The sequence below is a fragment of the Kryptolebias marmoratus genome, linkage group LG1 (genome assembly GCF_001649575.2).
Source record: "Kryptolebias marmoratus isolate JLee-2015 linkage group LG1, ASM164957v2, whole genome shotgun sequence".
Classification (NCBI taxonomy): Eukaryota; Metazoa; Chordata; class Actinopteri; order Cyprinodontiformes; family Rivulidae; genus Kryptolebias; species Kryptolebias marmoratus.
In genome coordinates this window covers 22,270,632-22,283,403 of record NC_051430.1, presented here as the reverse complement: position 1 = coordinate 22,283,403, position 12,772 = coordinate 22,270,632, and the positions used below count along the sequence as shown (strand labels likewise).

At 37.7% G+C, this 12,772-nt stretch overlaps 1 protein-coding gene across 3 annotated transcripts; it reads left to right on the top strand.

Annotated features, from left to right (window-relative positions):
• Positions 1-768: 768 nt before the first annotated feature.
• Positions 769-10,200, top strand: hsd17b3 (hydroxysteroid (17-beta) dehydrogenase 3). 3 transcript variants are annotated; one of them, XM_017431275.3, is made up of 12 exons: positions 769-1,049; positions 6,451-6,497; positions 6,662-6,737; positions 6,835-6,942; positions 7,069-7,136; positions 7,678-7,722; positions 7,992-8,026; positions 8,153-8,234; positions 8,319-8,384; positions 8,475-8,624; positions 8,708-8,822; positions 9,906-10,200. In XM_017431275.3, the coding sequence occupies exons 1-12, from the start codon at positions 899-901 to the stop codon at positions 9,932-9,934; spliced, it is 972 nt and encodes a 323-aa protein (XP_017286764.1). In that variant the 5' UTR covers positions 769-898; the 3' UTR covers positions 9,935-10,200. The 3 variants fall into 3 exon arrangements, with proteins under 3 accessions (XP_017286764.1, XP_017286763.1, XP_037834133.1); XM_017431274.3 differs by having other exon boundaries at positions 9,903-10,200; XM_037978205.1 differs by lacking the exon at positions 769-1,049 and adding an exon at positions 1,287-1,520 and having other exon boundaries at positions 9,903-10,200.
• Positions 10,201-12,772: the final 2,572 nt, after the last annotated feature.

Below are 12,772 nucleotides of genomic sequence, written 5' to 3'. Positions count from 1 at the left end.
CCTGGCTGTCCAATAAAGTTTAAACAGAGAGACTAACAAAAAATCAAAACAGTTTGGTCTGGCCTTGATTATTGAGAGAATCCACATACAGAGCAGCTCTGTGAATTGAGACTGAGCTGATGGATGTCATTAAACATCAACGACGGTTCTAACAGTCAATAAGCAGCTGGAGTAACTATAGGACAACAGGACTCCTCCTGGATGACCTTAAATTAAAACTAGACCCTGTCAAACATCTGCTGAAGTAACCTAAAGTTCACTCACTGAGGTCTCCAGTTCAAACTGGTAAAGCTAGATCTGCCAAGATAGATTAGATAATTTTTCATGTGTACAATACCAGGAAGAGTCCTTCCTAACCCTGGGCTGGAAAGTAAATAAAAATATTGTGCACTTTCAAACAAGGAATTTCAGTTTATGACTAATAACTAAATTGCCTTTAAACTTATAAACTTATTTAATTTGACATGAAAGCATTTGACATTTCCTTTAAATAGATAGATAGATAGATAGATAGATAGATAGATAGATAGATAGATAGATAGATAGATAGATAGATAGATAGATAGATAGATAGATAGATAGATAGATAGATAGATAGATAGATAGATAGATAGATAGATAGATAGATAGATAGATAGATAGATAGATAGATAACATTCTGCATGTATGCAAGTCAGAGATTGAGTCTGTGCGTCTGTGTGTGTGTGAAGGGGGGGGGTGCATGTGCGTGTCACAAGTGGGAGTGTCCTTGTTCTAAGTTATTCACTCTGTCAGACTAAGAGCATCTCTCACTCAATAGGGAGTTGCTAAGAGACTTGCTGAGAGACTTTGTGCTTTTCTATTCTTGGTTGTTGTTTTTTTTTTTTGTTTGTTTTTTTTTTGAGTCAGAAAAAACAACATGGAAATAACAGAGCTGTTTTTTATTTTCCTTGGCGCAGCAGTTTTTGTCTTCTACGGAGGAAAACTGCTGCTCTTTAGTAGGATGCTTTTTCCAAAACGGTGGTTTCCTTTGCCAAAGAGTTTCTTCAGATCCATGGGGGAATGGGCAGGTGAGCAGCATGTCCGTGCTAGTGCATGTGTCACATAAGACTTGTCTTTCTTACATGACTAACACCATGATTTAGATGGGTGTGTTATACATACAAATAAGTCAAAAGATGCATGGACACTAGGTAAGCACATCAGCTTATTTGTGCTCACATGTAAAGAAGAAGTATTTGGCTGCAGAGCTTTTGAAGACAACAGAAGCTCAGACTTGTTTAAACCTTTCACTAATGCACAGGACTGCACTTGTGCAATTTTAAAATTTGAGATACAAGTCCTGACTTTCCTTCAGGGTACTTTTTTTAAAAAATATTTGCTAAGTAGGTGTTGGATTTGCTGAAAAGAATACAATATATCTATGCTGGGTTGATGAGTAACATCAAGTTACAAACACGACATTCATTCGGAGTTCACTTGCCCGAGATATGAATGAAGATTAACCGGTCAGACTGGAAAAAGAGGAAGACTTTAAAGACGTAAGTGTCATTCCAGTTAACTTTTTTTTTTACTATAAAAAGGCTTCCAAGTTTGTTGACAGAAGCAATTAGGATTGATAAATAAAGCAAGCGGGTGCAACAAATCCAAACTGTTATTTTCCCATAACTGTCACTTTAAGTTCATGTCAGCTGTAAGCAGGTCAGACCGTTTCCCATTGAAATTCCCCTGCTGGTCCCAGAACCGCCTCATAATGTTAAGAGATTTACTTTGGCGTGCTCTGAAGGGTTTATACAATCTCCCACAGTGCTAAATGAAATTTCTCACAGAACAGACTGATTTGCCTTGTAAAGTCCGGTCTCATTCCTTTCCAGGACAGAGCAAAACCACCGGGACACTGTGTTCTGGGCTGCACAAAATCCATTTCTCTGCATTTATTTCCACCCTGACCATCTAAAACCATATTTATAAGTGGCCTATTATGAGCTTATAGTGCATTTTTCAGTTGACAGTGTATCTGTGCCTATTTAGACCGACATTCTTTTTACTTTTTTCAACAGAAAAAGAATATGAACACATAGTTTTAAGCCTCATTAGGGTGTCATTGTCACATAAAACAGATGACAGTGATGAGAGTTTTTTTTTTTTAATGCTTCCAGTAAAAGTCCGCTGCTTGTGTGGTGGAGTTAGTGAATTTTGTCTTAGGATAATTTATTTAAGCTATATAGCTGAGAATCACTGAGCTGAGGTGAGTCAACAGAGTGAGTCTGACCACAGAATAAAAGGCCCCCCTTTAAATACCCAGCTCCTCATCCATAGGATGAGGAGGGGTCTCCGAAAGGAGGTAGGGATCAGGTAACTGCTTCCTACACCCCAGAGCCCTATAAGATAAGGAGTGCTCCTTCACTAAAACATGGTGTCACAAATGCTTCTGTACTTTTCCATTTTTAACAGTTAAACACAGCTTTAACATGCAGCAGTGAATCACTGAAGCACTTTTTATCCCCATTACAGAGAATTCATTTTTTTATGTGTTGTCCACCCTGCAGCAACATAAACTGTATGCTGCAGTGCATGCCTTCCCACTAATGTTATATTTGGCACCTATTATTAAACCAAATAACTTCCACTGCTGCAGACCTTTAAAGAAGGGAATCAGTATTTGAGAACTGTGGAAAGTTCTCTGGAATGAATGAACAATGGACAGAAAAAATATGGCCATCAAGCCAACAATGTGAGTGAGTGAGTGTGTGTGTGTGTGTGTGTGTGTGTGTGTGTGTGTGTACTATTTTTTTCTAATCCACTTGTGTGCATAACCTCATCACTCTGCACTTTTACAGCAACTAAAATTGTCAAAGGTAAAAAGAGAAGAAGAAGAATGGAAAAAAAAACTTAGTGAAATGTTCAGTGTAGAGCTTGTAATATATTTTTTGCAATGTATGAGACTTAAAAAATATCCTGTTTAATGTAGTTTTACCCTGCATCACCCTGTTGTAAATAGTTATTTTTATATTATTATTATTATTATTATTATTATTATTATTATTATTATTATTATTATTATTATTATTATTATTATTATTATTATTGTTGTTGTTGTTGTTGTTGTTATACCTGAACCTGACAGTCTGTGTGTGTGAATTATTATTATTATTATTATTATTATTGTTGTTGTTGTTGTTGTTGTTGTTTTTGTTGTTGTTGCTGTTATTTGTATCATATATTATTTGCCTTTTCAAGCCATTGTATTTACAAAACTCATTTGCATGAATGAAACATCAACGAAAATGGTCTGAATCCAAAATATTGTCACAATGCCACTGAGCAATCCAAAACATATATAACAAAATATTAGTATGTCTAAAAAAGTAGCTGAACTCTACGTAAAAACAACAGTGCTGCTTGATTGTTTTTAATTACGGTAGCCCTCGAAAGCGATCAAACAACAAAAAGCTCTTTAAAAGAAGGATTTGTTTGTTGGACTGTTGAGCTGATTGTAATAATTGAATTCCTGTAAAGGTGCCACGAGGCAGAGACTTGAAAAAGGTCACCGAAGTGAGACACGTAACCATAAAACAATAAAATGACTACAAGTAAAGCTAAAGTCTTGTGTGTTAGTGGTTGTTCTGTGTTTTTTTTGTTTGTTTGTTTGTTTTTTTCTGTGATCCAGTTTGATCTTTTTAGTGCTTTTTTAAAAAACAATCTATAAAAGACATCTATTTGATCAACTTGTCATCATTTGTTATTGTAAGTTTTATACTTCTTGGTATCCATTTGACATTTAAAGGTGTAAGCGTGTAAAATGATCCTATTTATTTATCTGCTTATTTATTACCAGCTCTGATTTTTGTCTCTGCTCTGAATCAGCATCTGTTTGTGTTCATGGTCCATCTATCGATTTGCATGGTGCTTTTTCCACACTTGTCAAACAAGCTGCAAACACCAGCCAACATCTGGACTATGGGCATTTAGTTTGGCGTTCAGTCCCGAGTCAGGCGTCCCCGGCCGTGTTTATCAGCTCCGGCTCTGGTTAGAGTTGATGGGAACAGAATACACGGATGTATTCACTAAAGTTCACTGAAGATACTGCTTTCAGGATGTCCAGAGTGAGCATACAGTTATACGTTTAACAAACAACTGGAATATCTCACCCGGAGGCTCTGAAAGTGATAAAAACAACTTGTAGCTTGCCAAGTCTTGCAATGTAGAGCTACGTTTATCCAGTTTTAAATAATAACCATAAATAATAATAATACTACTAATAATAATATTAAACCCTTTATTTATCCCAGAAGGTCCTGTCTCTGTAGTCCTGCACTCAGTGCAAATAAAGAAGTTATAATTAGTAGTGGAAAAGCAGATGTGCTCAGTAATTATCTGGGTTTTAATAGACAACGAAAAGGAAAAGGCTAAAAAAAGGAGATGAATATGTTAGTTTCTTATTTTTGAGGGGATCAAATATGTTAGCCCCAACAGCTAAAGAAAATCCTCGCTGTTTCCCGTACATCAGATTGTTTGTTCGTTTTGTTCACTCACTGTTTCAGCTTCAGAGCCTCTCGCTGAGACATTACAGGTGCTAAATGTGTGTTTCTAATAAACATGCCCAGTCTTGCAGTCATAAGTGGAATGCTCTTAGCACCAGAATGCAACCCAATAAAACAACACAATGTACTACATGTTCAGCTGTGTAAACACTTCTCACTTGAGGTCAAAAGCCAGACTTTTTCGACCAAAATGTCGTGCAAAGTTTTGATGGTATTTTTTTGATGGTATTCAAATGCCCAGCAAAACCAGGATATCATATACAGCAATTGTTGAATAGGAATGTTTTCTGCAGCTGTTTGGCAAACAGCATTTTCCTCATGTTTAACGCTGGATGTTGGGTAATGTCTTGGCTCAGCGCCAGGTGTTTTCATAAAGGAACCATTAGGCTTCAGTGTCATCATTTCAAAAAAGCAGTCACGGGAATAATAATGCCTGTATGGCTAAAATAAAAACAAACGAAGCCTGAAAAACTTGTCTTTCTCAGCTTCAGTTACATCTGGAATGCAAAGAGCTTTAATTGCACTTTCTTTGCGTGTTTTTATTTTCATCCCGACAACACAGGGCAACAGGAATATTGTTTTCAGATCATACTGGCATTACTTTGAAGGAAACTGTGTTTTAGTGATTCAGTTGTTTTGATAAAGAAAGGAGACATTTTGCAAATATGTGTTGCCTGTGAGGTGAAATAAAAAGGAGCTTTTGATGTGACAAATAATTTGAGTATCTTTCTCCACTGTAATATTTACAAATCTGATATATCTGCAAAGCAATGGGTTAAAGTTAGAAACTAAAGCATGTGCTTTGTGTAATTTTCCTAACAGCTTCTGGGTGTCCAAACCTAGGGTGACAACAACGAATGCATGCCTAAGAATATTTGCAGGCTTGATAGAGAGGCAGATAAAAAATAGCCGGTGATGTGTGATTTCTGCACGTTTAAAGGACAAACATTAACATTCAAATGATAAATCTGTTCACGTGTACTTTGAACTTGAGATTCAGTAACAGGAGTTAGTAAAGGCTGACTGGTTTTAATAAAAAAGAAAAAACAATCAGTCCTTAAAAGTAAATTCAAAACCTAACGTATTTTGTTGCCATGACAGGGAAAAGGTCACTGCTAATCCAACAGTCAGAAGCTGTTTTAGGATTTATTAAACAACTCATTTCAGCCCCCATGTGAGTCACTGAACTGGTGTGTTTATCTGTCTGCGTTGATTTCCAGCCTCACGACTGATGTAAGCTTTTCATTTTTAGTTTTATATCATTCTTCATCCACTCTCAATAGATCTGTAATTAGCACCAAACTGTATTGCAGCTCTAAATGTTTACAATTGGCTGGTATGAAGATCAGCTATTGGCACAGCTCCTTGTAGCTTACCTAATTAAAAGAAAATTAAAAAATGAAAGTCCAACTTTCACATTTTACATTTTTGTGTAGTTTTGGGAGAAATGAGGGAGGTTGGGGCAGTTTTACAAGAAGGCTTCAGTTTGTTTGTTCAGTTGGGAAAATAAAAACTTTGCTCATCCTCACACTAACTTCTCTTCACATATCCCTTTTTTATTATCAAAGAGTTTTAAATCCTTTATATCAGACCTGAAAAGATGTTGGAACATAAATAAATGTGAATCCTTTTAGTCTTGGGTCTGAGAGAGACTGGAGTGCAGCGAGCACTTTGAAACAAGTTGTTTCTGTCTGTTCTCAGAAAATTCTTTATCAGAACCGGGGAACATGCTGTTTCAGCACACCATGTGAGAACAGACAGGGTTAAAGTGTAAATAAATACAAACACGGCGCTGTGATTTGTCTGACAGGAGTCAGGAGGAAGCTCTCAGCTGCGGGTGACAGCTCCTCCGGTGTTTAAAATGGAAACTGCAGGAGAACAGAGCGTCTGCTGGATTTCATTTCTGACTCTAATCCCTGTGTTTCAGTGGTGACCGGTGCTTCAGAGGGGATAGGAAGAGCTTACGCAGTCGCAGTGAGTGAATGTTTGAACAGCACTGATTGTGTTTGTTTGTGTGATGAGCTTTCCTGCACATAAAGATGATATTTGGGACTATACCTGTGCAGAATGCTTCGGCTGAATTCACTCCTCGTGTGCTAATTGTTGCCTGTGGATATCATTTTACTGTTATCTTCCAGCTGGCTGAGCGAGGAATGAATGTTGTTATCATGAGCAGAACCAAAGCAACACTGGATCAGGTGGCTGAGGAAATAGGTATGAAACCTCATGTTTCACGCCTGTAAAACATGAAACATCTATAAATAAGCCCAGCTGTAACAGTACATGATGTTACTTTTTAAAATCTGTACAGGTGAGAAAACAGGACAGAGGGTGAAGGTGATAGTGGCGGATTTCAGTAAAGACGACGACTTCGGGGAAATTGAATTGCAGCTAAAGGACCTCAGCATTGGGGTTTTGGGTCAGACGTGTATTTCTTCACTTACGTAATGCTTAGAACATGAATGAATTCTTCATACATCAAATGTTAGGACAGCAGAACTTATTACTGCCTTTAAAATATCATTTTCCTCCTTTTCCACTCCAGTCAACAACGTAGGTGTGCTGCCCACCTTCATCCCCTGTAAATTCCTTGATTCTGAGGAGCTCGACATGGTCAGTGGTACAAGTTATATATATATATATATATATATATATATATATATATATATTAACCCCATAATGTCATGTTCATATGTTTACAAACCCAGTTTACTCCTACGTGCATCGAGTGAGAACCTTAGCACTGTGTGCAGATGTGAATGCATCTAAAAAAATGAACTTTTATTGACTGAGATTGGCTGCAGATGGAATTTATTTACCAAAAAGATCTGGAGAAGAAGACGGTACATTGTGATATGTAATTAAAAGAGAATCAGTGAAACCTCAAATCAACGAAACCAAACCAAGGCGGATTCTTTGCATGAACACCACACATTCAAACAGCCAATTCATTCAGCCCACAAAGTGTTTCACTCAATGCATTTTGATGCCTTTGTAATTTCAAGTTTCTATACAATTCGCCACCACATTGATTTTCTTCTGCATATTTGCGCAAGACTAAGAAAACTGGGATACACTAACTTGTTCCATGATGTCTCTGCAGGTCTGAAGCAGTTTTCTACTGATGCTTGTTTGTTTTTTTGTTTTTTTTCAGACAATAACAAGAGTGATAAACTGCAATGTGAAAACTATGCTGAAGGTAAGAGTATATACTGTACGTGATGTTACATCTTTGAAGACCAATTCATTTCTGCAAAATGTTATAGATTCAGAACTTAAAGAAATTCAGGTGCGTATTCAGGCCAGTTCTTGCTTAGATCTTGTTTGCAGTATCATGGTAATCATTAATTACAAAGATGTGAACTATTAATAAGTTTAAAGCAAGCAGAGGATCCTTTTGAGGTAAATAAATTCTCTTCATTCTTCCACTGGCCCTGGATTTAAACTGTTTTTTTCATTTGTCTCCAGATGTGCAGAATAGTCCTCCCAGGCATGGAGAACAGGTTCCCCTTCCCGCCCTTTCTTCATTAGTTGTTTAATACGGCTGAATCCTAACATGCTGGTTAACACTGAGTTCTCCTGCTACAGAGAGAGGCTGCATTTGTTGATTTTTTATTCTGAATCTGCAGGAGGAAGGGGCTGATTGTCAACTTGTCATCTGGAATCGCTTCTATTCCGTTCCCCCTGTACACCCTTTATGCTGCATCGAAGGTAGACTTTTCATCAGGAAACACAGTACAGGACTTCATCTTCTTTGTTTAATTATCCCTCACTCTGTAATTTGTGTTCTTATAGGTCTTTGTGGAAAGATTTTCTCGAGGACTCCAAGCAGAATATGAAGACAAAGGGATTCTTATACAGGTAATGGGACTTGCTCTCAGACTTTACCTTAAAGTCTTTCAATCACAAAAAAAACGAAACATTTGTAACTAATTTCATTTGTTTTCTCAGGCGGTAGTTCCGTTTGGGGTCTCCACTCGGTTGTCAGGTTACCAGCAAACAAATATTGTGACTCTGTCGTCAGAAGAATTTGTCAGAAGTTCCCTGCAGTACCTCCGAGCAGGAGACAAAACCCATGGCAGTGTTTGTCACATGATTCTGGTAAGAGTTCCTCTCACAGAAACATGTGAGTTAGCCAGAGAACAAACTGGTCCTTTAATGGGTGTGTTTGGATTTGGATGCAGGGCTGTTTCCTGGAGTCCATTCCCCTCAAGCTCCTTCATTCCGAGTGTATGCTAGAAAGAATACAAAATTACGTGAAGAGGAAAACAACACAGGAGTCAGCCTCATCTGAAAATGGTATCAAAAAATAGGGAGAAGTTGATGTGAAAACATTTGACTCTGTGAATCCAGTTATGAAACTGATGACTGCAGTCTTTGAACATTTCATTTTTATGCACTCTATATATACTCTATACATGTATGACCATGTCTGACGTGTTTCCTATAATGTGACGTATAACGACAAAGTGAAGGAAATTAAATGGGATCCATCAGATGCTCCAGTCTCCAGAAGTTCCCATTTTAAACACTTTCCACAGCTGAAAACACCCTCCTGACTCCTGTCAGACGAATCCTGCGGCTGTGTTCGGATTTGTTCTCACAAGTCATCCCATATCCCATATTGGCTACATCATACATTATTTTTTACATTTTATAAGTCAGTCATTTACGAAATAACACAAATACTCTGTAGCTGTACTTTGCTGTACTTTACAGTAATAGTTTAGATCTTTTGAAGTGAGGCTCTGTGAAAAGGCTAAGCTGGTATCTCACTGCGCTGCAACTGCTGGAGACTAGTTGATGACTTAAAATCACAAGAAAATAGACAAATTTTACATCGCAGTCTCACAGAATTCTGAGTGTTGGCGACTTGCGAGCTGTTTGGACAGTTTTTGAAACTCACAGCCTCCTTTTCATTACACTGCAGTATTGTTCTTTAAAGATAATATAAGATTGATGTACTATCACGAGTTTTTCTGATGAAAATAATAATAATAATACAACCAGTGGTGTGTTGTTACCATGAATCTTGAAGAGAAACAAGAGTGATTATGAGTCTGGTGTCTTATCTGCTGTCCTAAATGTGCCCCCCCCCCCCAAAACATTGATGTCCCACAACACACACATATCTGCAAACCCACATTTGCCCACCATCAGCATCCTGGGTTTGCATTAGAGGTGGAGGAAACCTCACGTCGCGCAGGAGTCAGTTTGCTATTCTGCTCCACGAAAAAAAAAAGCCTCTCTGGACTGGAAAAAGTTTGTTAATGTCCACCCGTCTGCTGATTAACCACGAGGCTCTGGTTCTGATAGATGTTCAGTTCTTACAGGATACAAACGTGTTGCCTCATTTGTCCACACGAACATGTGCCAAAGCAGACGACCAGCTGTGCTGCGAAGCTGTCTGACCGAGAGGAGCCAACCTTCACACGGGCGCTGGCGTGTTTGGACAGCCGTGATGAACGATCCTCCCGCATCAGAGATAGTCCAGAGGAGATAAGGGAAGAGGAAGAGACGGGAAGAGACGGGAAGAGAGGGACGGACGGTCAGAGTGACCGTGAGCTCAGAGGAGCCACGCCTGGTCTGGACTCTGACTTCTTATCCCAAATTATAATGAATGAGATGCTTTGAAAATGTAAAAACTACTAATAAAAACAGACTAAAGATCAAAAAACGGTGTCTGTGAAAGTATGATAAAACACATTAAAGATGTTTTGATTTTGCTGCAGGTTCCAGGAGACACTGTGATCGTTTTATGATTGTTTTACTTTCATGTTTTCTGGTAAAGTTTTACAAAATATGTGAAAGTTAAAACTCTGATTTATGCTTGTTTTTGTTTTTTCAAACTGATTAGATTTATCTGCAATGTTTAAAATATGACATTGGCTTTTTAAAAATATTAATAATAAAAAAAACCTTTTTCCAAGCCTTATACGATATTATACAATATTATTATACAATATTAAAGACCTTGAGATCCTTCAAAGACTGCAAATCGTCTGCTGCTTTTCATGACAGAGTTCCAAGATGGCCGCCACATGTTGCGAGGTGTTAATGCTCAGAGTGTGAGTTGAGGATGACTCTCAGCTACTACCACACCAAATTTTAGCTCAATAGCTGTAAAATTGGCTGAGTCATCATCATTTTTGTGTTTCCAAGAGTTGCTTAGCTGTGACGGCCATCTTGAATAGATTGTCTCCAAAACTTAATCAGCTGTAGAAGCACATGCACCGACTACTTTCTGAGAGTTTCATTCAAATCTGCCTGCCGGTTGGTCAGATATTTTGCTAACAGCACGCACACTAAAAAAAAACATTATTGCCACTTTCACCGTTTGGCGGCGGGTGACCGTAAAACTCTTTATTTGTTTTTGTTTTCTCTATTTATAAAGAAAATTCCTTTAAAAGACTGAAAAACCTTTCAAAAGCTCAATACAACATGACTGCTTAATGAGTGGCTTAACCTTTACAATATTATTTATTATTTTGTGGCTTCATTATTTTTTAAATCCTTCTGTTACTTTTCTAGTTCCACACAGCCGAAAATAAAAAGCATTCATCGAGCAGCATCAGCAAGACTATAACTAAGAAGTAATTAAAAGCAAACTGTAACTCAGAATTTTTTTAGATTGATTGAATTTAGCTATAAAATAAGAATTGTTTATTTATTTATTAATAGAACTCCTGTTCTATGTTCAGTATGGCTTTTTTTTTTTACCTTACATACTTTTTAAGCTTTGGATTTCTGTTTTGTCATTTGGATTCTCATTTTCTTTGTTTTTTTTTTGTTTTTTTAGTCTGCAGATCTGAATTTGAGTCCTATCTTACTCACTGAAACAACAATATCAGAAGTGAGTTCTGGGCCCCCAAGAAATCCTAAATTACTTTAGTGTATAAAGTGACTGACGAGTGAAGTTAGCTTTATTTATGTTTAGGATTTTGGAAATATTTGTTCACTTCTAAAAACTAAACAAATATATCCATCCAACTAGTTACCGTCACCTATCTGCTTATAAGTAATATATATTTAACAAAAAACAAGGTTTAGGTTACTGTCAAATTCACATTTTGAAGCTCATCAGTGAATCTGTGTGGCTTCTTTTCACAACCTCTCTTGCGATCTTTTTTATGGCCACCAGAGGGCAGCAAAGGCAAAGTTTTAATAAAGTTTTTGGTTGATCGTCAACTAAATCTGCAGGGAGCACAAGAACTGATGCAGTCATTTTAAACTCTAGAATAACAAGTAAAGACATTCACGGATAAAATATTTGATGAAAGAAACAGGATTATTTAGTATTTAATATATCAGGGGTTTTTTATTTTTTGGGCACAATCTAAAAGTGGGTTTATTTGTGTGAATCACCTGTTGCTGAAATCAAAAGTTGTTTATCCAGGTTGCCCAACAGCAGGGACTTTCCTCATCTCAGGTGGTCTGTAATTTACTGAGGCCGACACAGTTTTATGGCAACTTTTGATTTCAAAGCTGCTGAAACATAAAAAAAGCAAATTTTAAAAGTCAATATCAGATCCACCACAACGGCACCGTAACAGCTCATCTTTATACTAATGGTTTTACCGTAAGCAGGATCATATTTAAGAATAAATATTCAGGGAGAGCAGCTTCAGACGCTCTCAGACCTCTGATGGATGACAGATTTATTATAAATGGGGTAAAATAAAAAGTCATTGTTTTGATTTCAGATGAAGCATGGATTACATGGGTGGTCAGGACTTTGAGAAGACTTTCAGCATGCACATATGTGTGTGTGTGTGTGTGTGTGTGTGTGTGTGTTTAGAAGGGATAAAAAGGAGAGAAGTGCTGCCTTTGAGGATGCTCCCTGTTTGACTCCTCTCTCCTACACGGACACTGCTTGTGTGTTGTTTCAGTAAACAGAAGGGTCCTCAGATGATCCGGGACGAGCACATGGCCACTGCAGCCCACCCAGGAGCCAAGGCCAGGACGGCTAACCTTCAGACTCATACACAGACTCACGTTTTCACAGCAAAACCCACGAGAAACTATCCAGACTGACCGAGAAGAGCCTGGCTTAGGACTGGAACTCTTTGTGCCTGATATAGTCTAACAGAGTCAACTCAGTGTGTTCAGATCATTGGAATATTGATGATTAGAAAGCTGTAAAACCTCCAAACCAGTGAGGGTTTCTTTTTTCATTTTTGGCATTTCCTTCTCATGGAAAGTTTTCACATTTGTGAATGGCAGCCATCAGCGGGAGTCAAGCAAAAAGA